The sequence below is a fragment of the Lagopus leucura genome, unplaced genomic scaffold, assembly GCF_019238085.1.
Source record: "Lagopus leucura isolate 7727_CA_CO unplaced genomic scaffold, USGS_WTPT01 Super-Scaffold_100159, whole genome shotgun sequence".
NCBI classification, from domain to species: domain Eukaryota; kingdom Metazoa; phylum Chordata; class Aves; order Galliformes; family Phasianidae; genus Lagopus; species Lagopus leucura.
Genome location: NW_024962335.1, coordinates 17,799,243 through 17,826,482, shown reverse-complemented (window position 1 = coordinate 17,826,482; position 27,240 = coordinate 17,799,243). Strand labels below are relative to the sequence as shown.

Here is a 27,240-nt window from a genome sequence, read left to right as displayed (position 1 = left end):
AAAAAAGAAAAAAAAAGGTGGTTGTTCCTTGTGAGGGTCTGGGTCTCTTGCTTCTCCCTTGTAAGCTAGACCTGGCCTACCTCTCATTAATTTTTCTTTTACCCTCCCAGGCCTCCCCTGTGATGGCAAGGGGACCCTGTACTTGTCATCCAGAGAGAAGCTGAAACGCTGACAATTCTGTTTATGCCTGCAGTAATTCCCTGTAGGCAGTAACGTCAGTGCTGGCCACTTGTCCCAGCCTGATCCTGTGCTAGTAATGAGTATTCGCAGCATGCATTTCAATGTCTGATTAAATCTTTCTGAAAGGCCATCTGTTTGAGGAGGATGTGGCATAGGTTTTAATACTTTTTATACATAGTATTCAATACCGCTGTTTCATGACCTCAGACATAAAGTTTGTCCCCTTGTTTGCTAGAACCTCTCCTGACGCTTCAGTCAGAGGAAATAATTGGATCGAGGCTGTTGCAACCTGTGGGCTCCTGGTGGGTCTTTGGGGAAATGTTACTAAGTATTGGGTTACAAGAGTTGCACCTAACCGGTGAGGCTTTAGCATGGCTCCCTTCCTTCTGGGATGGGATTAAAGCATCTCTTTTCCCTCTTAGCACTCAGAGCAGGCAGTGTGTAGTTATATATATATTGATACATGCCAAATCAGTAAGCAATCTGTCCCTTCTGTTGTATGTTCTCATCCATGGAAAATATCCAGCCTGAGCAGTATTACCTGTGTCTTTTAGGGTCATTTTCCTATAGGATTGGAAGCACTGTTTCCTGCTGTGTTTCCCTCAGCTTTAAGTATATCTTGTCTAATATATATTTTCTTACTTTCTTTTATTTGTTGTCCTTCATGGTGCAGTGTCAGTATTTGTGCCTTTGGCTGAAAAAAAAACACCTTCACCCCGAAATTATGCCCATGTGCTTTCTTTTCCAACTTTGCCCTTTCTCGGTTCCTCCTCTCTTCCCTATGTTGCTTTTGTGGTCTGTCCCTCCCAAGTTTCTCAGAAAAGCCTGCTTTAGGTCACTGAAAGCCCTTCCTTTTTCCTGCTTAATCCGTGATCTGGTCTTCATCCAGGGTGTGGGGGTTTCAGGCAACAAACAAAGGGAATCTTGTAATAGAACAAAATCATCTGGAGATTAATTTCCTGCATAGCAGGATGGTGACCTTTAATGCCAAGTTGGGATATAACCTCTAATCTTCATTTGCATAGCCATTTTTTAAAAAACCTTTTATTAGTAGTATTATTTTAACCTTACTCTTGATCTAAAATTTCAAGGGACCTGCTGACTGGGACTGGGACTTTTATGTATGTATTTTACCTTGCCATTCACAGCAGTAGTATGTTTGGGTACTTCGTCTCTACAGATTTTTTTTCTGATACGTGTAACTGGAGAGCATCTAAATTCTTAATTTAGAAAAAAATTATAGATTTACTGACCTAACTGATATAACAGTTTTTCCTTTCTCTATCAGTATTATCATTTTTAATTTTATCTTTCATATTTCTTTCATCTTTTACTGATTCACCTTCCTTCCTCTCTGTCTCTCCAAACTACAAGAGGAGTTGCAGCACTTGGGATATTGCTGGGTGATGTTGAAATGTTTCTGCTAATCTCTCTGTGTCTCCATTTGCCTACAATAACCCCTTAGCCCCGTGGATTGCCTTCTTTTTGCAATACAGCCTGACCATTTCTGAAGTAGTTATGAAAAAGCTGTTCTATGATATTTCATTCTGATTCAACCATCTTGTCCATTTGTTGGTATGTTTTGATCTCCAGAGGTTTTTCCCTTGATCTGTCTCAACTGTTGGTATCTACTTTGCACTCCTTTGATATTTCTCCCTTTTCTTTTCTTCTACTTATGTTAGCAGACCTATACTATAAGAGACACTGACAGCAGCCCATCTTGCCAACAAGAGAACCATTTATGTGGTCAGCATTTTGATGTCAAGTACATGAAGCTGCTTTTCTTTTGAACCTGAAGGCCACATCATTGTGTGAAAGTGGCCAACTTTGTTCACTGGGGCCATTCTCTTGTTGCCACCATGCCTGAGCTGCCCTGGATGCTGCCTCTCTTTCCTCAGCCTGTTGGAGCCAGCAGAGCTGGAGGCCTTTGGTAAACCCCAGCTGCTTGTGGCCGTCTCTGGATTTGGAGGATAATTTAACATTTGAGTCCCTTATTATGGGAAATGACAGATTCTCTGTCACTAGAAGCCTTAAGGAAAGGTTTTTTGGAACATGCCATCTATGTCAGCTGGCTGCAAGACAGGAATCTGCATAGCATTCCTTACTCTGCCTTTTGCAAAAGAACAGCCTGAACAATTGCAACAATTTCTCTCCCTCTCTGAAAATTTGCCTATGAAATCCTGCACAGCAAAAGTCGATGGCATCCTTGCCCTGCCTTTGTGTCTTCTGGCTTTGCAGAGATCTCTTCACTTTCTCCAGAGTGACTATTCTTTCTTTTTTTCCACCTTCTGGGATAAGCAGGCTATATCTAAGGGAGACAGAGGCTAGAGGGGAGCCAAACACCTTCTTTCTCTCATCATCAGAAACGTACACTTTTTAATAATGTAATCTCAATTAAAAACATACCAATTAAAATGGGCTTTTTAGCAGGTCTCTTGGGAGAGGGAGCCATAATTCACATTAAAATGTAAAGCTTCAGAAGCAGGGAGAGCTAGGTGCATTGCAAGTGCCCAAATATTCAGTGATTTTAATTACAATGGAAACTTGATAAATTGCTTTGTGCCACAATCCATTATTAACAGCTTAATGAATATCATTGCTGCCTGTTTTAAACTGCTCCATGGTGGAAAGCATTGTCAGTATTTCAGTTGCAAGCTGTGATTTTGTGTGTTTGTAACTCAACCCTTTAAAAAGAGAAGGGGGGGTCAAGTATGCAGGCTTGGCTTTGGGCTGGGGTAAGTTCTGCTGGCTGCAGCATCCCAAGGGAGAGAAAGGAAAGGTGGACCTTCTCTGTTTTACCAGTATTGGACTGGCCGTGCTGCTTGCATGATGTAGAGCAGTGCCCCAGCTGCTGCGTGCTATGACAAGGTCTGGGAACACAGAGGGCCCCTGTGCTAACGGAGGGGTCCCCAGAGCACAAAGCTACCCTTGCATGTCCTGGTTTCATGCTCCATACCCATTAGGCTGGAGGACTCTTTGGGCTGTCTGTTCACAACAGGGGAGAGCAATGGTGTCAAAGCCTGTGAGCTTGTTTTGAAGTATGCAGTGTGGGTTGGTACACGTTTTCCAATTTTTAGCTAACAAAAAGCTGATTTGAGGTACGGCATTTGGCAAGTTCTTCTGGAGCACTGAAGTGTAAACAGTGATTGTGTGCTGAGCTTTGAACAAGAGCAAAACATTTATTTCTTTTCTTGACAGTTGTTATAATGGTTGTAATTGTGCTAATGTTAGGATTGGTAAAATATGTATTTCTATGTATATATTTATGTGTATGTTTATACTAAACTGGTGCCTTTTCCTCATTTTTCAAAGCAACTTAATATTTTAAGCATAAATGTTATTATTAGGAATGCTATTATTTTAGATGCTAACAGCAGGTATAGTGGGCTGGTAGTTGTGTCCCACTGAAGTGTAGGGATTTAATCTGTAGGGATTTAAATAGTCATGAGCTGGCTTCTGCGAGATTTATTATTTATTGTGGGTGTTCTGTTTTCACTTTTCACTTGTGTGGTCTGACCAGAGGGTCATGATCTCTAAGTTGGGGTCTCTGGCAGGTGTGTGACCAGATCTTCGTGAGATAAGAGATGGATCTCAGAACAGAAAAGACTAAGAATTACTATTCTAATTGAGGAAAGTCACAATTGCATGTCTGGGATAAACATGATTTGTCTGAATGTAATTAATGTTTCAAGGTTTGCTATTATTATTCCTATTATGTTTTTCTGGAAACAACAAAAGCCTATTCACTCTCCCCATCCCAGAAATGGCATTGTTACTCATAGTGATATTAACTTGCACTCTGTCTCATTTTGCCAATTACACAGAGCTCTCCTGGTTCATTATATCAATAATTACACATAGGATTTTTTTTTTCCTTGTGAAAAATCTTCCATTGACAGAGGAGTAATGATGCCTGTAAGTTGCTTAAGTATTGCTCAGTCAGGGATCTGTAAGATGTGGGAGATGTCCTCCTATTTTCAGGGAGAAAGACAGCTGGTATTCTGACATACTGTTAATATTCATGTGTTTCTGAATTTGTTTTTTTTTCTTCAGTGTGTGACTTTAGGAAGCATTCCAGACCACGGTGCTGCCTGACTGTTATTTTTCATGCATCTCTAGACTGGCAGAGGACAAAGTGGCATGAAAATACATAAAATGCCGTCTAATTTTTCTTTTGTTCTTTCATTCATGCACAACATGCTTCTTCTGTGTGTTTATCAGTGTGTGCAAAATGCCTATATTTGCAAGATAATGGACATGTAAATATTAGAAAGTCGAACTGAAACTCTCTGAAGGGAAGGAGGGCAGGGTGAGAATGCTTCCTGCTACTGAGGAGCCATCTATTGGATAAAGCTCATAACTGAACCGAGCATCCATGAAACTGCAGAGAATAACACAATTTGTTATTGGTCACTGGGCAGAAAATAATCCTTTCCTTCCCAATGCTGTTTTTACCAACTGTGCTGAAAATCAGTACCCCTTCACGCGCAGGAGTGGAGATCCACATGTGGAGGAGATTTATGTACTATTGGTAAAAGCCAGTTTAACATAGCCAAAGATCTGATATAAATCCTGCTGTAGCGTGCAGGTGTGATTGTGAATGGATAAAGCAGCAGTGGGATTGCCCACCAGCATTGGAGAGCAGTTGCTCAGAAAAGCAATAGTAAGGAAAGTGGTGTTTTTCAGATTGCTAATAAAGACGATAAATAGCACTGTGCTTTTCATAGCAGCACATATCTTTTACACCAGTTTAACAGTTGTAATTAGCTTAGTTAAAAAATAATGAGATTTTTTGTTACCCAGAATTACTTGATGCCCTCACAAAACCGAATAATGAGGTGTTCAATATATGCAGTGTGTATGTAGGATGGTACAGAAAGGGAGAATCTGGAACAAACTGTGGGAAGAGATGGGGGAAGACAGGATGTGACCATTAAAGCTACCAGACATCTTGGTGGCTGTTTGAAATGAGTGGTGGGGCTTTAAGGAAGAATGAAGAATAAAGGAGAAATAATGAGATTTCTATGCATTATCTGTGAATGTCAGGCAACTGCTAAAACCAGGACTGATTATTAATCAGAAATTAAATTTAAGTAAATACAATTATAATCTCTGGCAAATAAAATAAAAATGGCAGTGGGGCTGTCTGCAACAGCAGCCTTTATTCAGCGGTTTGAGTCAGTTGAGGGTCAAGTTGCTGGGTGTCAGGCACTTATCCTACAGCACTCCCTTCCTGAATCCTCCCTTCCTCCTGCAAATAGAGGAGGGGAGGAGTGTTGGATGGTTCACTAGAAGGCCAGATAAGCTTGGGGAGAGGGTGTGTGCATACAGCATGCAGCAGGGTGGTCAGCTCTGTGCTGTTCTGGGAGTTTGTACCAGTTCCACTCACTGATGGGCATAGGGGTCCTGGCCCAAACTCTTCTCCTTCCCCAGTTACTTTGTTACTTACTGCATTTGCCTGCTGTGCATTCTGTTAACCTCACTCCTCCACCTTTGAAAAGCAAAGCATATGCAAGCAGAGGAAACATAGCTACAGCATGCACATACCCCGTATTTACTGATAATAGCAGCAGTCATTATCAGTGTTTTATTATGCTGAATGTTTTGCAAATATAGAATGAAGAGGTTCCACTGTCATTTGAGGCACGCTTCTATAAGGTGTGTAGTGGTGATTGGGTGATAATGTGTGAGTGATGGCATTCAGTGTCCATAATTGTAATTACTCATCATCCCATATCTGCCTTCAGCCAAGGGATTTCAGGCAAGAGGTCTACATATTTAAGATCAAAAACATCCTCCTTCCGTGTGAGCCATGAAGACCTGCACTCAGCTTGTCTCAAGTAGAAATAGTTCTTTGCTCTTTCTTCACTAACAGGGAGAACCAAAATTCAAAATCATCTCTGGATTACGTGGGGATGTTTTCAGAACGCATCTGTTGTCTTTCAAGATGTGAGCACTTTAGTGCCACTTGCAGCATCATCAGGCGAAGGGAGATGAGGCCCTAACAAAGAAATAAGAAATGCCCCCACACTTTGCTCTTTCAGGCCCAATTAGGTTTGCCTGTGCCTCTGTAGATAACTAAACGCTCTTAATTTAACCCTACTTTTCGAAGGACGGAATGCCTGAGTGGCAGCATGAAGATGTAAACCAACTGAGAAATTCTGTTTGCCCAAAGCCCAAGTGAGGTTATAGAGCTTCAAGTACCAGAGTTTGTTCCACTGCCTGAAAGCTCAGCGTGTATGAATGGGAGCCAAAGAGAATATTGTCAACTCCTTGGACCAGAATAGAAGTTCTGTGCAAAATCCCCAAGGAAGGAAGAAAACAGTAGCACCAGAATGCTTTTCTCTCTCATCTCTTGTACTAAGCAACGTATAGCAGTATGGTTCTCTCTCACCTTCATGCTTTGTTAGAGGCCTACTGAAGTATCTTAAATATATAGACACGTATAAGTACGAGTTGTGAAACTCCAGACACAGGAGGTGCAGCAGGGTGCCATCTGATGATCTTCAAAGTGTGCAGTGACTCCCTGCAGGAGGAGAAAACTCTCCAGTGACAAAAATGGCTCAGAGCTAGGGCAGACCACCTGCGGAGGCTGTGGGAATCTGAAGCTTGGTTGGGTTTTTAAGAGCAGGTTAGACAAACCGCTGTCAGGGCTGTTTTGGCTGATCCTGCTTTGTGGTGAGGGGATGGAGTAGCCTCTTTCTCTGATGTGATGGTGCTTTCTGCTTTAAACTCTCTGAGTCTGTAAATCTGTTTTCATCCTAGGTCTTAGAGGGGTTTCTGAATCATCATTAGCTTTTCCACATGGGGTTTTCTGAGGTTTGATGTGTGTTGTACCGATTTTACAGATGGAGAAGCTGTAAATGTATTTTAAAGGCAAAATACAGAACTCAGCTCTCAGCATCCTGGCTTCTTCTCTAGTGGTCAGTGCTTTAGCTGCCAATTCACATTGGCTACTCTGTTGATGTGGTAGCCAACTCAGCCAATAAAATCTGTAATCTATGTTATGCTTGAACTTATACTTAAAAATAATAATTATTAAAAAAAAACAAAAAAAACAAAACAAAAAATCCCACAACATCAGACACATGCAGGAGATGTTTTATACTTTCCATGCCAAGGTGCTTTGAACAGCTTGCTGGCAACACCTGCCCATTCTGGGTCCTGCTTGGCATTTCAGGAAGCATTTTTGTGACATTGTTATAGGGACTCTTCTTTCTTTGAAGCAGAAAGCAAAGGCATTTATGTGGCTTTTGACATCAAATATGGTGTCATTCAGTACTTGTGCTCTCTTACTTCAGTAGACTATAGCCAGAATCTCCCATGGAGTTTAGAGCTGATAATACGTAAAAATAGAGAACAAGCCCAAAATAATAAGAAATCTTCCCAGTCTGGGGTTTCACTGCAAATGTTAAGATTAGACCAGGTTGACAAAGATTTCCAATTTCCAAGTGAATGCTCAGTGAATACATTTTTTTTTTTTTTTTTGCTTTGAATTTACTCAGGATTTTAACTCAAATCTCATTGCTTTGTAAGACCTGCATGCCTTTAGAAGCTCATTTACTATCAAAACATTGCAGTGGATCCTCCAGCTGATGTTAACAAATGCAAACAAAACATTTTTTTCTGCCAACTGCTCTTGAACAACGGTCAGACCCTGCAGTTCAACAGAGTCCTTCCAGTGTTGAGCGTTGTCAGCAAGAGTGCAGTCCCCACAGCCTGCAAGGCTATCAGCTCTGACCTCCCAGATAATTCCAGCTTCTAAATTCAAGCACAAGGTGAAAGGAAGATCTCTCTAAGAGATATAGGGGCTGGTGTGTTTGTAGAGAGACTGGCTTATTTTGTGATTTCACTGAGAAATCAAATGAAACCTGTTGGTGAGGTTGAATGTGACCTTTTCAAAGCTGTTTGGAAAAATGATAGTTATAGTGGGACAGCATTTTGTGCCTCTTTTTCAAGAGGATCTTGGTAGCTACTGTAGTGCTTTGCTGATAACTGCAGTGTGACACAGGGTCCTCACCTAAAAAGATGTTTCCTTAGTTAAACTTACAAAAAGTGACCTTGATATAAACGAATATAGCAGTGTTTCTATGAGTTTGTAGAACAGAATATTTCACTGAGATTGGAGCTTTACATCAGTTAGATAAGGATTCTGAAGCTTAGCTTCTGTTTTTTTGAGCTGCCATCAGGGATTTCAGAAGGGCTAGGAAGGTCTGCACAACTTACTTTGTGTAGTATTGTACTAACAGCATCATGTTTGCATGACTTTTTCACCACAACAAGTGCTTTACAGAAATCTAAGTAATCGTGTTTTCTAGACTGATTCCTTAAGTTGCTTTTCATAGTTTTGATATATTCTCAAGACAGGGAATTGAACTATTGAAGTAGTACAGAATTCAACTATACTTTGTACAAAATCCAAGTGAACTCACAGCTTTAGGAATAAAAACTGAGATGTGTAAGTTGCTCTGAAAGTAATGCCTGCTATTTATTCCGAGGAAACTACAACACATACAAAGAGCACGATAACATTATTTGACTGAGCAAATTCGCAGCTACAAAATGCTGGTTTTTTTTCCACATAGTCACCACCATTACATTTTCACCACCGATGAACAAGAGCATTCACACCCTGCTCATAAAAATGTGAACCAGTGCAAGTGACCCACTGTTCCACAGCTGCTCTGACAGTGTCATTGCCAGGAAAGCATTGCCCATACAGTCCACCTTTCATTGGCCCAAATGGATGGGAGATGCTAAATCCTGACTATATGGTGGGAGTGGAAGGGCAGCCTAGCCAAGATAGAGAGTGTGCTCCATGATCTTTAAACCATTATGGGGTCTTGCATTGTAGTGCTGCCAGAGAAAAGTTGTCTTCTTCACAGGTCTGGAAGCTCAAGCCTTCAGCTTAGTCACAGTTGCAAAGTAGCTGTCAGAGTTTATGGTTTGTGTGGGTTCCTGTAAGTCCAGAAGGATCACCTCTGTCCTATTTCAAAAGACAGTGCACAGTACTTTACCCACCGAGGACTGTGTCTTGAAATATTTTTTTGATAGGGAATTCATGTCACCTCTCCATGAGCTGCTGTTTTGGCTTTGGCTCGTAGTGGTGACACCACAGATCATCACCAGTAATGATGTGATCCAGGAAACCATCACCTTCGGTCTTATATTGGTTCAATAGGTCCTGACAAATTTGCATACAGTGTTCATTCTGTTCTTGTGTATTTGTGTAACCCACCTGGCACAAATTTGATGGTACTCCAGTCCAGCATTGCCACCATCATTTCCAGTGCATCAAAGCCGATATTCTGCTCTGTATGCAATTCCCTGGTCATAATCTGCTGATTTATGTGGATGAGCTGATCAAGATGGTCTTCATTTCATGGTGTGAAAGCTGTGTGTGGCTGCCAGGAAAGTGCCTTGTCTTTTCACATCACTGTCACCACTGCTGAAACACAGCACCTACAGCCTCACTGTTCTCACATTCACTGTTTGGTCTCTATCAATGCTCAACAAGTGTTGATGAATGTCAGTGGGTGCCATTTTTTTGCATGGAAGAATTCAGCGATGCACCTTTTTTTTCATACGCACCTCTATGTCAGACCCATTTGGTCACACTGCCTCTCTGCTGCCATCTGTCACACAGCAACAACATGGAATGCAATATTAGTGAGAAGGTTTGGCTTCTACTGCCATACCCCCAACTTTCTCCTGATGCTATGGGCCAACATAATAAAATAGGAGACATTACTTTTGGAGCTGCCCTCGTACATTTGATAGTCTATCTTAGGTAATTTTTTCACATTACCTAGCAGAAGATTCATATGCCTCAGTCTCTCTATTGAAAATGTAACTGAAGGGTCCCTTGGATCCCCAAATCAGTAGTGAATTTGCCAAGAGGTTGGCCAGTATGTCAGTAGTTGATATAAAAGCACAGTTCTCTGTTTAGGATGGGAAGATCTAGAGACATCCCCCTTCCCCCAAGATCCTTGTCCTCTGTGAGAAGAACCATGACGCACTGCATGTGAATATCTCTCTTTTCTTCCAACAGTTGCAAAACTTGAAAGTGGTGATTTAAAGAGGGGTGATAGTTACTGCCTTTCCTGGTATAGCACACATCTATTCTTCCAGTACGTAGCACATAGCTCATTACAGTTCTGTGCAGAATGATTTCTCTGCATGGCCAGGTGATGCTTAAGGAGGCTAATGAGAGAAATGATATGGCCCAGAACACTGGTGTCAGGAAATATATTGCAAGGTGTCTATCTCAAGGAAGCTGAAAGTAGAACTTGTCTTATTATATATTTCAAAGGGGATGTCTGTGTCACCACCAAGTTAGGCATACACTCTGTCCATGCTGCATTCAAATTACAATTTTTCAAGTAGTATATCTTTCCATTCAATTTTCATTGGCTTAATGATAAACTCTCTGTTGTATCATGGCAAACTAGAGTCTACACCATTCTTTTGAAGCAGGAACTCGTTTCTAAGGCTATTGTAACATAACTATGCAAGTATCAGAGGACAGGATAGAGGCTATTATGGGCTTTTGCTTTTCGTAAGGAAAATCAAAGAAATGTCCCTAATGGTAAAGGAAGCCAACAGCCACACGTGATGACCAGAGAATGTTTTTGTGCAGTGACACTGTCAGTGCCCGGTCTGTTGTCATGTTGAATTGACAAATTGGCTTATTTTTTTTCTTTTTCTATTTTTTTTTTCTTTACTGCCGTCAACCTAAGTAGAGGAAAAACCCTGTGAATTTTCATGAGATACCTTTTCCTCATTTCCAACACTTAAAAATCCAATTATATTTGGTTTTATGCTAGTATTTGCCTCTATTGCCATTGTTAGGTTTTTGAGTCAGAGTGATTTTTCTATTCTGATGGTGCGGAAGAAAAATATGTTTCATTATGACTGGTTATAACCCTGGAAATCTTTTCTCTCGCTTGGGTTGATGATTATTTTTATGTTGCATTCTATACTGATGCCTAAAGTGAAGTAGAATGAACCATAAGGAAGAGAATCTTTGCTAAAATATATTTCCTTGCATTGTGTAAAATTATCTTGAACAAAGCTTGCATCTTACAAATGTTATGCTTCTTTCCTCTCACTATTGCTCAAATAGTTTTTAGAGATGAATGTGTTTTTTGTAAGGATTGTTTATGAAACTATTGTTCTTAGCAACCTATGCTCACCTGTGAACAAACTGCGTAGCACAGATAGTCAGTTGTTTCTAGATAGTGTGACCTTATAAGCAGATTCTGTAACGAGACAACGTTTTGAATTTCTAACCAAATATATTATGAGAGTAATAGAAATAGCCCCTCAAAATGGCCATGGAGGCATTTCAGAGCACATTCTTGGGAATATTCACTAGTGCTAGCATTCATTAAGTTTGTTTTCAGCAAAAATTCTCATGAATGAGTTTTCATTCAGTAGTCATTGTGATTATCCCTGTTCTATGACAGCGTTAACAATATGCTTTGTACAAGGTCCAGATCTGATTTTATCTAAGGCTGGAGAAACATTTTTTAGGATCTCCAGAGAATGTATTGTCTAAATAAAAGACCAGACTCAGCTTACAGTTCATGACTTGGGACTGCAAGTCCTTGGAGAGCAATGAATTTATTTACAAGAAAATTCACAGCTAGAGAAGGATAAATGCAGAATTTTTCCAAATGTTTTGCCATTTGAACAATATTATATTGCAGTAGTACAACTCCAATGAATATGAATGTAATTATATTGTTGTAAAAGTAGTTTAGGCAATGATGGACTAGTTGTATGAAGAAAAGGGAATATCTCTACAGATGCAGTTCATTATTTTACTGTTCTAGTTTATTCGCTCGATAATGAACACAGTGGAAGTGTTTTGTTTTGGTTTGTAACCACTGTAACCCAAATATATGTACAGGTGTAATACCTGAAGTGTTGGCCATACCAAGAGCTGGACTCTCTGTTCTACAATATATGGACTCCCAGCTTGTTAATAAACTCCTCCTGGAGATGCTAAGTAGAACTTTCAGCTGTGGATAGCATGTGTATGCATGAAATCTTGTTCCCTGCAGTCTAAAGGAAAATAAAAGAGTGGAATTATTCTGTAACAGTTTACTAGAATCAACAGTTTGAATCTGGAGATTGTGCTTAAGTCTAGGCACAAGGAAGTATTTTCATAGCTGGCTTGCTCACTGGGCAGTATGTATATAATTCTGCTTTCTGTGCCTTCACTTCTCAGGAGGAGAAGCACTTAAAGGTGATGCAGTTTGGCCAATTTGTAGACTGCTTTCTGAGCACAGTGACTAGTTCTGGCTACTCTCTGGAGCATTAGGTCTCAGATATAGCAGGATACAATTTACACTATGGACATAAGTATGTAATGTACGTGTGCAAAATGAAAAGTCTCTGTGGAATGGAGAGAGGGAGCTGCTAAAGATGCAGTATGCTAATTCCTTCTATTACTCAGACTTCAAAATAACCACTCCTTTTTGCTTGTAGCAATTACTTGTTCTCAGTCAGAACAGTTTGTTGGCAGCAGAGAAAAGCACGACTAAATATTTCTCTTGTTTCATTGCTCTCTTTTCCATGTCATATAGAAAAAAACTACCTGATTAATTCCTTTGACGTTTGTATTAATTACTCCTTCCTTAGTCTTATCTTGTTTTTCTGTCCTTTCCTCTCATTTTCCCATTTCTTTGTCTCTCTATTAGCAGACATTGAAATGATTTCTTCGTAATAGTTACATGCAGGTTTACAGGGTTTGGATTGGTTTGGTTTTACTTTTCTGTAAGAAAGACTTGGTCCCTTCTCTTGTCCGTCCCAGTGCATAAGTTGTCATGTGCTGGTACTGTAAGTCCACTTACACTTTAAGTCCTTGAGCTATCATGTATTCTGTTGGTATTTGAGGAATTGAAAATCAATCATATAGCCTTATGGCTTAGGTTCAGCACAATTCTATTATGCCCACTTGAAAATGTCAATTCAAACCTTTTGGGTTATATTTCAAAGCCTAATCAAGCTTGCTGTCCAGGCTGGTTTGGAGTCAACTCACTCTTGCCCATGGGTCTGCTTATTAGAGTTTGTCTGTCAGAGGCTAGTGCAGAAGAAAACAGTTTTCATAACAGTACAATCATTCAATGGATGTTTTACAAAGACAGGTTGCCCAGACAAATATTTTAGCAGAGGAGTACTTACAGTTGTAGTGCACTTCTGCAAGTATGTTAAAAAAAAAAAAAAAAAAAAAAAAAAAAAAAAAGCAAACAACCTGCATTGATATCAGAATGTTTACAACTGTACTTTCTCATTAAATTTATTGATTTTTTGATAGTTTGTTGAGATTGGTTTCTAGTCCTGTCTTGTCAAATTGGTACAGAAAGGATTGTAGATGCCAACCTAAATGTAGGAGACCTTTCATATTTTGGACCATGTGAATAAGTGGGGATGATGCCTCCAAACAGATGGGTCAAAAATGCTGGAAGAACAAGCTAAGCAGGAATTGCTTAGAATTGCATCATGCTTGGCAGATGTGCCTTGGACCATGCTTTGAGTATGTCAAAGTACTTCCAGTAAGTGTGAAAGGCTCACCCTGCAGTTGAAAGAAGCTCTGTTTGGAGTGAGCCATTAGCAATCCTCTGTGAAAATATGTACCTTTATATATTGGAGGCAGATGAGCCTTGTCCTTTAGAGAAGAACAGAGTGGTAGGCTCTTAGTGGTGGCATTTCTAGCTGATTTATAGAAGTCTCTTCATTCAGTGAAAAGTTGTTGCCTGTCCTATGAGTGGGCAGTATAAATAGGAAACAACTCTCTCCTTTCATCTCCCCTAGATAAAGGCATTGCTCTATGACCCATTCTTTGTGCTTCTTCTCATTCATTGTGCTTCTTCTCACCCTGTGTTCTGCAGAGGCGCAGAGATTTTCTCCAGTGGATGCTTGACTCCCGCAACTCAGCTGATGCCTTAGCAGGTGAATATTTTGATAAGATCTGTCCAGCCACCACTTCCAGCCAAAATGAGGTGCCTCTTGTTGACAAGACCCCATCTGAAAAGGCTCAGAAGATGCTAACTGAGGATGAAATAGCAGGCCAAGCTTTTCTCTTCCTGATTGCTGGGTATGAGACCACCACTAGCACACTGTCCTTTGCCACGTATTTGCTAGCAACCAACCCGGAGTGCCAGGAGAAGCTGCTTCAGGAGATAGATGAGTTCTCAGCAAAACATGTGAGTACAATATGCTAGTGTGGAGCTTTTTTTGCAGGGAGTTAGGCAATATGGACATCACACAGACATGACACATGCATGGCTCCTATTTGCATCGGTTTTGTGTGTACTGTTTATTAATATGCTGTGAAGATTTGCACATTGTTACCCTAGTTTTTCTCTTTCATATGTGAAGGAGAAATAGAGGAAAGTTATTTGGTCAATAGTTAGCTCTAATTTGCCTTAAAGTGAATAATATTTTATGTTTGCTGATGGTGTGTCCTCTGATTTTCAGTCAGGAGCTTATGAGAGACGCAGTACCTATTTGAAGTAGAGATTTTTTGGAGCAAAACTTCAAAATTGGTCTATGTATATTGATATTTATTGTGGGGCTCTTTTGTGTTTTATTTCTTTATTTACTATTCATTCATTTTGAAATTGTTAAATGATGTCACTTTTCAGCAACTGAAGAAATGAATCACAGAATTGTAGGAATCACAGAATTGTAGGGGTTGGAAGGGACCTCCAGAAATCATCGAGTCCAACCCCCATGACTCAGGATCTTTGTGTCATAATGGAAATTTAACCTTTACAAAATATCTGACATTGTTGAAATTAACCAGCTATGGGCATATTCTAAAAATAGACATTTTTATAGTTTCCTGTTGTCCAGATAATTTTTTTCTTTCTGTGGTCAACTGTGATCTTTGTAAGTATGTGAAGAGAGTTATTATTAATCATAGGCTTCAAAGTTTATTCCTTTATTTTTTCTTCAGGAGCAGGGTATAAGTGTGTGCTTAAAAAAAGAAGTCACTCGTGTAATTCTCTGATATTGTTTTAGAATGATTTCTCCTTCATTTTCTTTATTTATCAAGGAAGTTCACGTTTCCTGGTTAATCATCAACAGCATTTTGCGTATCTAGCAGACAGTCCGGCAACCATTGTTGTACTCCACACAAGTCGTTAGTTATGAGAATTCAGGCTGAGTGGCTTTATCTTTTTCTTTCTACTATATCTTTTTGTATTGGCTCAAAAGGCCAACCGACAAAAAATGACGCAAGGGATGACTGTCTTGCCGAATTTATATGCTGGATTTGCATACTGAAATCCTTAATGATACAATTTGGTAGTTTTATGCTTTCTTTGCATTCCATGCACTGTATTGTACTTAGAGAACAAGAAAAGAGTCATATGATTATCTCCTTGGCTGGCAATATAAAGTTCTTGATTAGGTAAAAGTATGCCCATTCAAGTGTTACTGTTTCCCTCCTTTTGGTTGGGCAAATAGAAAAGCCTGAATTTGTGTACACAGAATGTATATTTTGTCTTGCGTGAAGATGGTTTGAGAGTAGAGCTTCTCCATCAGATTCTTTTAACTTTGAGAGTGCAGATGGACAACAGCTGAGCTTTTCCTCAGAGCATGCTTCATACAGAATTATCATGGAATCATAGAATGGTTTGAATTGGAGGGGACTTTAAGGATCATCCAGTTCCAACCTTCATGCTATGTGCAGGGTTGCCGCCCACTAAATCAGGTGTATACATAAGATCAGATATATCTCTGGTGTAAGTTAATACAATGAAACCATTGATGTGCTACATTCTAACTTACAGAATTCAGTTTATTTTCCTAGGTCATTAGCTCTATGATGCTCTAGTTGGACCATATATTTACTTGTTTCATTCACATACAGCAACAGACCTAATCACGTCCAGTTAGCTCAGCTGACTTCCTTTAGGCTTGCAAAGTTGTGAAGGCGCAGTGTGGCCTGGAATATTTGTGATTTACTGATTAATACTGGCGGCAGAGTTGCACAGGAGAGATCCCTGTTATGTAACCTCAAGGAGAATATGTTTCACTTTCTCTCCAATTCATTAAAACTAACAGCCAAAGAAGCTAAAGTGAAACTGCTGGGAGAGATCTTTAAATATGACAGGTTCATGATGTCCTTTCTATATGTGTGTAGATGAGTATGTGAATTAATATACTTTTCAATGTAATTGCATAAAAAGCTGTTGAGGAATATTTGCCCTGGAAGCTGTCATTAACTTTTTGTAGACTTTTCATGGAGGGAGACCGTTTACATGGCCATACCTGTATTAACAAGTACTGTGCTCCCATAAACACAGATTCACAGTCTGGCACAGATGGCAGTGAGGGCTGCTGGGTGCACACTGCACACATCTTGGAGACTTTATTTTGGGTTACTTCTTATCTGATCCTGCGCACCAAAGGCCACTTAGCAGTTGGAATGATCTTCTACTTTAAGTGCTATTAAAGGAACCCTGGGGGCAACCCTGAAGTCTGTAGCGTGGACCTGTGCAACAGGCTTGCTTGTAAGCATGCTCCTGATCCAAGCTGGAACACTAATCCATTTGATATGGTCTGTCTGAGCTGTCACTCATTTTATTAGTATTTCAGTAACAATACAATCCAAATGAATAATGCTAGACTCTATTGATTTTCTAAAAAGAATATTTGGCCTCTGCAACATCAAAGAGGAATTGTGGAACTAGGAACAATTGTAGCAGGGAAGATAAAACATAATGTAGAGAGATGGCACTCAAATTAGTGATTTTTTTCATGTGAGTAGTACACACAGTGTCATCCTAAGCAATGTCCTGTGTTTTGAATTGATTGGAAGAACCTTTCAAATCATTTCCCCATACTTTCCTATTTTCAGGTTTATCAGAGAACATACATGACTATACAGCTGAGGAGAGCAGGGAGATGACTGTTCCTGAACTGCCTTTTAAGCAAGGAAATTCATGGTTGTAATCTGTGTAGCTCCATTCTTATTATAAACAGATTGTAATTTGACGGAGGACAACACACTGCTTGAGCCTATTCCAAAATAAAAATAAGGATGCAACAGTTCAGTCCCCTGAGTGACTGTAATTAGCTACATTTAGCCTAGAAAATAAGATCCACATGGACAGTTTGCAAGTTACAGGAGTTATTTTAAAACAAGGAATACGTAGATGCTATGTTCATTTGTCATGCAAGAGAGAGGAAGAGGGCATAACAGCTACAGTTTGTTATCAAGTCAGTTGCTAAGAAATTTGATTAGGTTATAGCCTGTGCTCAGCACATCAGCTTTGCTCTTATCAAGGTGCTTTGCAGTTTTCCAAAAGGAGGTTAGAATGCCAAAGCATGGAGAATAGTGCGGCCAAGTTGTTATGACAGGTGGTTGAAGACGGCTTTGATTTGCAGATATGCAAGTGTTAAACACAGTAACCTCTCCAGCCAAATTTATACTTCGGTAACTATAACTACTAAATGCTCTCTACCACGTTCCCCTTCTTTCCTCCAAGCGTTTCAGTTGCCTCATGCAGCATGCTTTATTGCCTTAATTTGTGCTTGTAGAGCTGTGGTGTGATTTTACAGCAGCTGCTGTGTTTCATCCTGGGGATGGCTGTACTTCAGTGGTGGACAGAGTGATTTATGTGTAGACAGATCCTAGTTTATACACTCATTTACTAAAGTTTATAAAGACACGTGGGAGCCATCTGAGAAAAGGTATATAAGCGTATAAGCAACAGGCCCAGTTCCAGTTTTCCTGACACACCAGTCAAAAACTCAAAGTACAGTGTCCTTGTGATAGCATGATAGGAGAGCAAGACCAGTGCATCTGGTCCTACAGTGGTGTTTTGGCAGCTCTGATTAGGATACCCTTGAGTTTGCTCCGATCTTCATCTATCTTGCCTGCACAATGATTACCTTAGAGGAATAGAACAGCAGGAAAGGGAAGGAGAAAGCAAGGCTCACTGAGAGAACTTTACACCAGGTATGAAGTGGGAGGAGGTTAAAACAAGGCTTGCTAGAGATAAGCCTGTGGGAAATATGATGGGACTGGGGGAGATGTGAATGGCTCAATTGAAGTGCATCTACACCAATGCACACAGCATAGGCAACAAATGAGAGGAGTTGGAAACCATCATGCGGCTGGCAAACTATGACTTTGTTGCCATTACTGAAACATAGTGGGATTGCTTCCACAACTGGAGTGCTGCAATGGATGGTTATAAGCTCTTCAGAAAACATAGGCAAGGAAGGAGGGATGGTGGTGTGGCTTTTTGTGTTAGAGACCATTTTGATGTTATTGAGTTACAACTGGGAAAGATAAAACTGAGACTTTGTGGGTAAGAATCAGCAGGAAGACTAATAGGGGAGATGTCTTGGTGAGGATCTGTCAGGATGAAGAGACAAACAAGCCTTTCTAGGAGCAGCTGGCAGAAGTTGCATGATTGACAGCCCTTGTTTTATTCAACTTCCCTGATATATACTGGAAACAAAATAGAGAACAGAAGAAGCAGTCTAGGAAGTTTCTAGAGTGTGTAGAAGACAAATTCCTCGCACAGATGGTAAGAGAGTCTACTGGGGGCGGTACCCTGCTAGTTCTGTTGTTCACAAATATAGAAGGACTGGTGGGAGATGTGGAGGTCGGGCGCTGTCTTGGGCAGAGTGACTGCAAAATGGTAGAGTTCTCTATTCTTGATGAAGTCAGGAGAGGGCTCAGCAAAACTGCTATCTTGGGCTTCCGGAAGGCGGACTTGGAACTATTCAGGACACTGATAGGGAGGGTTCATTGGGATTCAGTCCTGAAGGCAAAGGGATTCAGGAAGGCTGGACACTTCTCAAGAAGGAAGTCTTTGAGGTGCAGGAGCAGACTGTCCCCCTCTGCTGTAAGATGAGCAGGCGGGGAATAAAACCGGTGTGGATGAAAAGAGAACTTCTTCTGAGGCTCTGGAAGAAAAAGAGAATTTATCACCTGTGGAAGAAGGGGTTGGAAAGAGATACAAAGGGAGAAAATTATAAAGGCAAAAGCCAAGTTTGGACTCAACCTGGCCACTATAGTAAAAAAGAACAAAAAACTTTCATATGAGTACATTAACATTAAGAGGAGGGCCAAGGAGAATCTCCATCCTTTACTGGATGCGGCATGCAATGTGACTGCTCAGGAGAAGGCTAAGGTTCTCAATACCTATTTTACATCTGTCTTTAAAAGTCAGACTAATTATTCTTGGGGTACACTACCCCCTGACCTGAAAGTCTGGGGTGGGGAACAGAATAAATCCCCCATGATTCAGGTGGAAACAGTTAGAGACCCACCTAGACTGTCACATGACTATGGGGCTAGATGGGATCCACCTTGAGGGAGCTGGCAAAGGTGATAGCCAAGCTGGTTTCCACCATTTTTCAGCATTCCTTGAGAGGTCCCAGAGGATTGGAAGCTTGCCTGCATGACTCCCATCTACAAGAAAGATCGTAAGTCAGATTCTGAAATCTATAGGCCTGTTAGGCTGATCTCAGTGCCAGAAAAGGGTATGGAACAGGTCATCTTGAGTCAGATCACATGGCAAGTGTAGGACAACTGGGGGATCAGGCACAGCCAACATGGTTTCATGAAAAGCAGGTCCTGCTTGACCAACCTGATCTCCTTCTATGATCGTGTGACCCACATGGTGGATGACGGAAAGACTGCTGATGCAGTCTGTCTAGACTTTAGCAAGACCTTTGGCACTGTCTCCCATAGTATTCTCTTGGAGAAGCTCAGAGTCCCAGGCAGTGCTACAGGTTTGGGGCAGAGTGGATGGAAGACTATAGAAGAAACGGACCTGGGTGTATTGATCAATTGAACCTTGATTGAACATGAGCCAGTTGTGTGCCCAAGTGGGCAAGAAAGCCAATGGCATCCTGGCTTGTATCAGAAATAGTGTTGCCAGCAGGAGCAGGGAAGTGATAATTACCATGTTCTGAGCCCTGGTGAGGCTGCACCTTGAGTGTTCAGTAGACATTGCCCAGTTTATGGATAAACATAGGTATGTATGGTTTGTTCAAAATCTGTATCACAGCCATATATTTAACTGATCATTTGAAGTTACGACCCTAGCGGGTTTTCCCTACATTGTCCGGTAAACACTGATTGACAGGAGACTTAGAAACACCAGTGTGTGGAGGAATTAAGAGCAATTAGTCCCAACAAGGCTCTACTCTATCCAGTGTCCTATTAACACTTGCATAGCTATTCATTGCTGGAGTGATTTGTAACCAATGTTTTCACCATTTTCTAGAGCCCATAAATTTTAAGTGCACTTCAAAATCCTGAGACACTCTCTCATTGTTTAAATGGAGACTTGGAGGTTTTTCCTTAATGATGAAAAAGAAATCTTCCTATTCCTATACATATTTGCTATTCTCTTGTGCTACGGCACAGTATGACTGAAAATGTTGACTGGACCATGTTTGTGTTTCCTGCGTGTCAATAGTACTGAAGGATGCCAGCTCATTGTTTCGTTTGTGAAAAGGTACAGCTTAATTCCATTATAGTTGCTGTGTGTGGTCAGTTGTGAATGGACTGGGTTGAACTGGATTGATACATAAGGCCCCTCCTCTGTGATTTACGAGTGTGATGCTGTTATTTATCAAACATACTGGGTGTGGGCAGTGACTCATTTGGGGTAACTTGGCACATCATCACTGAATTGAGTGGAGTCAGTCTATTTTACTGTGGCTTATGATTCTCTTCAACATATTGAGGAGCTCCTTCACTGATCACTCTGCAGTCTAACAGATATGTCATATTGTAAAGGAGATTGTGCATTTTCAGAATTTCCCTTCCCTTAAAATTCCCAGAGAGCAATGAGAGGTAGCACCATTTTCATGGTGTCACTGTGCCTGATTGAGTACTTTATATTTTTAAGCTGTTTATGCAAAGAATCTCCTTGGTAGCACAGACTGCTTTCTCTGAGCATTAGTGAGAGGTGAAAGTCAGAGAGATGGCACTGTCAGGGAATTACCCACAACAATTTGCATGAATTTGGTGCCTTTCATGCAGTATCTCAAGGCACTGCGCTTTCAGAAGCCAGCAACTACAGAGACTAAGCTTCACTAAGTAAATATTGCTGACGGTGGAGGCATACATTTATCAAGGGAGCCTGAATTGTAAATAGTTTGCAACAAAAATCCCACAGAAGAGAGTCGCTGTTGCACATGCATATACATGTATACATATAAAACACAGAAACAGTAGGCACAAGCAGTGTTGTATCACATTGCTGTTTATTCCATTCCAGGAAACAACCCTCTTCAATTTCTTTATTTGTGTAAGAAGATATTACAGAGCCTCGCAGTATTCACAAGTGTCAGCTGCCAGCAATCAGTTTCGTTGTTAACAAATAAAAACATGCTTTTAAACATTAGAGACTGAATGCTATTGAGTTATATTTCTGCAGTTCTTCACACAATGACTTGAAGTCTGAAATCAGTTAATTAGCTTTGTTTTACATCTGTATATACAGGTTGGAGATTGCTAAGTAGGAGAAGACATTATGTCCCCACTTCCCTTAGTATCTAGAGTTTACTGATTTAAATGCAAGCTTTTGACTCAAGATCTAGATTCACTTCCCTTGGGCAGAGACCTTTTGTTCCTTTTCTTTAAATTGATATTTTCTCTTCTGTACAAGAAGAGATAGCCTGAGCAAGCACTCGAGCCCATGCTCATCTCGTGTGTGCCCACTTTGACATGAGCTTGTTCCCAGACATAAAAGCTGAGGGGAAGCACTCAGGGGGTAAACTCAGGCTCAGTTTGCCCTCTGTTCAAGCCTTAGCAGGTATTTATTTATCTAGTTGTCCTATATACCAGACACCTTCATGGTGCTTACCAGAGGACTTATCCTGTAAGACTTCTGGGAAGATCCCTGCTACTGCTCCCACTTTACAGAAGATGTGATTTGTAGATAGACACAGTGGTCCTTTGTCTGAATTGTGGGCAAACAAGAAGAGTGTGGCCAGGCAGCAACCAAGTAAGGGCTATTATTTTTGCTATGTATCTGTAATTCTCATACTGTATCTACAGATTTTGACTCTCCACAGGTACCTCTTTAAAAGGTAAGTACTTCCTGGAGATGAAGGATGTTACTACTATGGAAAGAGTTGAGATGGTCAGCTGGTAACCCTAGGGTGTGTTTTAGATATGCTTTGGCTTGAAAAGTCTACTCTTAGTTTATAGCAGCAAAGTCAGTGTTTCAGACCCCAATGATATCTTGGCATTATTCCCCCTTCCTTGACTTTTCCAACAATCCCACCAAAAAGACAGTCTGGTTATGAAAAAAATATATTGATTTTCTGGGGAAATCCTATCAACGGCTGTGAACTGGTGATTCTATATGTCCTGGAGTGAGGTGCTGTTGAAATGATTAATGTGCCCATATTTCAAGGAATTTTATTTATTTTTGACATTATAAGATTCTTTTTCTCTCCTCTTCAACAAACAAAAAAAGAAAAAAAAAGAAAAAAAAGTATTTTCCATTTGTTCAGTTCAAGCTTATCAGTCTCTCGCCCATGAAGTCTAATTTATCTTTTGCTTGCAATGTCACATGTTGCTCAGCAACTCTACCTTATTGCTATTCTTGAGCAAAACTGAGTCTCGGGTAATGTATGCTAGACAGATACTCATTTTCAACCCTGATTTTTTTCCTGGTAGTTTGCCATTCTCATAATAACTGGCCCACTATCACTGTTCACGTTAAAGAATTAATTTTTCTAGTGACACAGGACAGTTAAGAGTGAACATCTTAAAAATGAAGTTATTTAAATGCAATTAGACAGATCTGTTTAAAGACTAAGGAAAGGAAAGGATGCACCTTCCTCATCTTTCTGTTTCCCATCTCCTTCTTATTTATTTGTTCGTTTGTTTTAGAAAAGAGCACATTTGCTTTCAATGTAAGGAAAAAATTGACTGCTGAGTAAGAAACTTGTTACAGTTTTGTTCAAATTTGTATCACAACTGCTCCAGCACACCCCTCTGGACATTTTTTGGCAATCACTCCAGAGACAGAGGAAGCCATATTCATACAGTTATCAGTGTTTAATCAGTGCAGACTACCAATATCAGTGGTGTCTTTCTAGCTACAAAGTAGCAGAGTATTTGCAGAGTATAATTCCAGGTAGAATTAACAGATCAAATTTTGCACTGGGCAGTTGAGCCTTGAATAAGAAGATAAGGCCAAAGCATGGTAAATAACACTCCCCACCACATCTCTGGTAGGAAAATGCACTTACTGGTCTTGTCAGAGGAGTTATATATGGTTGAAGGAGAGGTGAACACTGCATGACTTCTCAGGAATGGGGATACCCTTTGTAGATGCACTTGCTTGATCTTTTGATGACTGTCTAGCAACTAAGGAGATTCATGTCTGTAAAGTGAGGGTAAACAAAGGTATTTAGATACTCACATGCATTGATTTTCATGGGAGTTGGGCACCAAAAGGTTTTCTAGAAGGTATATGTTGCTGATCTATGAGTACCTAGCTAAGAAGGGAAGGCCAGCTGCAGGCATAATCACAGACGTAAGAAATCAGATAAACCAAATCATCTGGTCCCTCTGAATTTACAAGGGAGTGAGGATGGTCTTGGACATCTACAGGAAGAATTAGAGATTTACAAGAAGAATTAGAGATCTGTGCATGGTCAGGAGGCTATGATCTCATTGCAATCACTCACTGTCTTACTGTAACACAGTGAGACAACTCATGTGACTGGAATGCTCTCATGGATGACTGTGTTCTTTTCAGGAAAGACAGACCAGCAAGGTGAGGCAGTGGAGTTGCTCTTTATGTGATGGATGCTTAGGGATGAATGATGAACATGTGGAGAGCTTATGAATGAGAATTAAATGGCAGTCTAATCTGGGTGACACTAATGTGGGTGTTTACTACAGGTGGCCTGATCAGGAGGAGGAAGTTAACAAGGCCTTCTACTGGCAGCTGAAAGTAACCTTACAATCACAGGCACTGGCTCTCGTGGGAGACCACCCAGATATCTGCTGGAAAAGCACTACTGTTAGGCATGTATTGTCCAGGAGGTTCCTGTAGTGCACGAAGTATAACTTTCTTACATGGGTGGTGGAGGACCCAATGAGGAAAAGTGTGCTGCTGGACTTTGATCTTACAAACAAGGAAGAACTGGTTGGGAATGTGAAGGCTTGAAGCAACACTGAATGCAGCAACCACAAGATAATGGACTTCAGGATCTTAAATGGAAGAAACAAAGCAGTAAATAGGATTGCAATCCTGGACTTCAGGGAGCTACCTCTGAACTCTTTAAGGACCTGCTTGAAAGCATCCCATGGGATACATCACTGAAAGGGGGAGGAGGAGGAAGTGGGGGGAACAGAATTGATTGACACTCTGTATGGGAACTGCTGAGTCACGGCCTGAACCTCTGATTAATCACCTGAGGTGAGCCTTGAGTCAGCCAGAGGAGCACAGGTGAAGGCAATTCACCTGTGCTGCCGGAAGGGGTGGAGCCTGGCTCCACCCCTCCTGGACCTATTTAAGAGCTGGCTACCAGAGGGGAAGGATCTCTTCTGGAGATCCCCTCTTCTGGTATCTTCTAGTGAGCTCAACCCAAGGGTAAGCTCTTCTACTTATTCTCTTTTGTGATCCTTGTTTGCTTTTGCCTTACTCTTTTGATTATATTGCAATTATAACATCTTGGTCATACACACTCAAGCACTACTTCTTCCAAGCTCAAGATTGGTGCATCCCTAAGAGTCAGAAATCAGGCAAAGGTGGCAGGGAACCTACATGAATGAGCAAGGCACTGGTGGGGAAAAAAAAAAAAAGAGAGAGAGAGAGAGAGTGAGTCTGGGGAATAGAAAACTTCTTCTTGTGTCAAGGAGGATCTAATCAGAGATCATCTGGACAAACTCAGTGCACACAAATCCATGGGCCTCAGTGGGAGTACTGAGGAAGCTGGTATAAATGATTACCAAGCCACTTTGTATCACCTTTGAAAGGTCACGGAGAACATGAGAGGTGTCTGAGGACTGGAAAAAAGTCAGTGTTACTCCAGTCTTCAAAAAGGGCAAGAAGGAGGAGCGGGAACACTACAGGCCAGTCCACTTTACCTCCATCCCTGGGAAAGTGGTGGAACGGCTTATTCTGGATGTCATCTCCAAGCAAGTGGAAAAGAAGAAGATTATCAGGATCGTCAACGTGGATTCAAGAAGGGGAAAACACGCTTTATGAATTCGGTAGCATTCTATAGTGTCATGACTAGCATGTAGATGAGGGGACAGTGGTGGATGTTGTCTACCTTGACTTCAGCAATGCTTTTGACACTGTCTACCATAGCATCCTCGTAAGTAAGCTTAGAGAGTGTGGGATAGATGAGTAGACAGTGAGATGAATAAGAACTGGTCAACTGGTAGAGGTTTGTTGTCAGTGGTGCAGAGTTTAGTTGGAGGCCTGTAGCTAGTGGTCTCTAGAGGCACTACTCTACTGGCATGGTTCTGTTCAACATCTTCATCAGTGACCTGGTTGAAGGGATAGAATGCACCCTCAACAAGTTTGCTGGTGATCTAAAGCTGGAGCTGCCATTAAGCAAGACCTGGACAGGCTAGAGTGTTTGTCAAAAAGTAACCTTATGAGGTTCAACAAGGGGATGTACAGAATCCTACATCTGGGGATGAATAACTAAATGCATCGGTATAGGTGAGGGGCTGATCTGCTGGAAAAGAGCTCTATGGAGAAAGACCTGGGTGTCCTGGTGGGCAACAGGTTGTCCATGAGCCAGCAGTGTGCCCTGGTGGTCCAGAAGGCCATTTTATGGCCAGCAGACCAAGGGAGGTGATCTTTCCCCTCTGCTCTGCCCTCCTGAGTCTGCATCTGGAGTGCTGTGTCCAGGTCTGGGCTTTCCAGTTTAAGACAGGGAACTTCCAGAGAGATCCCAGTGAAGCAGTTGGACTGGATAAACTCAAGAGGTCCTTTCCAATACGTACACTTGTGTGATTTTGTGATATATGTTTCAGAACCCCACACTGAATTTCAACATTATCAATCAACACCATTCATCAGGCTGGAACTTGTCTGCTGGGGAAAATTGTGTGCTAGACAAAACAAAAAGCATTTCCAAGCTCTCTGTTAGCTTTGAACTGTGATGAAATCCCTTTGTGTCCCCAGGATAACAGGCCAGTTTTTCAGGGGATGAACACGCTGGTCCAGCCCTAGCATCCCCATCTGCTACAGAGATCATCACTGAACTGTCTACTTCTGAGATGCTTTCAAGACGCAGGGAAAAAAATCTTACTTTAATGGTGCTGTTCAGGATGATCTTGACTCTTGAGATCTATGAAAGCAGGTATCACTTTCTTCATGGTAAGGGCCTTTTTTTTTGTGGAAAGAGTAAGAGAAAATGAAGAGAGGTATTGTGGGACAGCTCATAAAACACAGATGACCAACAAGTCATACATGTGTGTATGCACATACCTGCATATGAAAGAAGGAGGGAGAAAATGAATTATGATTGAAGAAAAGAATATCTTGTATCTGAAAGCTGAACATGGATTCCTGAATTGTACATATTATATGTGTAAGGTGAGAAAGCTGAGCTGAGGAGAACAAGTGCTTAATTTGTTAAGAAATGACAAAATCCCAGCAGCAACCACAATGAAATTGAACTTGTATTCAACATATTAATCTCCTAAAAATGATCTTAGCTTGTGTGAATGTGAGGTCAAAATGGAATTTTTCCTCCAGGTATGTACATAAATTAGATTGCACTAATAGGAAGTAACCAGTCCATTTATTTGTCAATAAGCATTCAAAGTGAAGGCTGAATGAGCCTGTGTCAGAAGGAAATGAAGCTAGTTTGCATTTCATGATTATGCAAAGCAGTTCATGCTAAAATGCACTTCTAGTGACCTCCTCCTCTATTTTTTCCCTTCTGCTATCACACTGGCAGCACATATGTATTTAAATAATTTCCATTTTTAATGATGTGTTTATGTGTTACTTTTACTTAGCATGAGATGTCTTTTGTATTGTTTGCTGTGTTTATTCTTGTGCTTCCCTTTTAATGTGG

General features: G+C 40.8%; 1 protein-coding gene across 3 annotated transcripts in view; it reads left to right on the top strand.

Moving 5' to 3' along the window:
- Nucleotides 1-27,240, top strand: part of TBXAS1 (thromboxane A synthase 1) — a 235,238-nt gene that overhangs the window by 150,563 nt on the left and 57,435 nt on the right. For 2 of the 3 annotated variants that reach the window (XM_042889527.1, XM_042889526.1), the window contains exon 10: nt 14,079-14,393. The exons of the other annotated variant lie outside the window; for it this stretch is intronic. In XM_042889527.1, the coding sequence (XP_042745461.1) occupies nt 14,079-14,393 (315 nt within the window). The remainder of the gene's footprint in view (nt 1-14,078; nt 14,394-27,240) is intronic. 3 annotated transcript variants of the gene reach the window in all.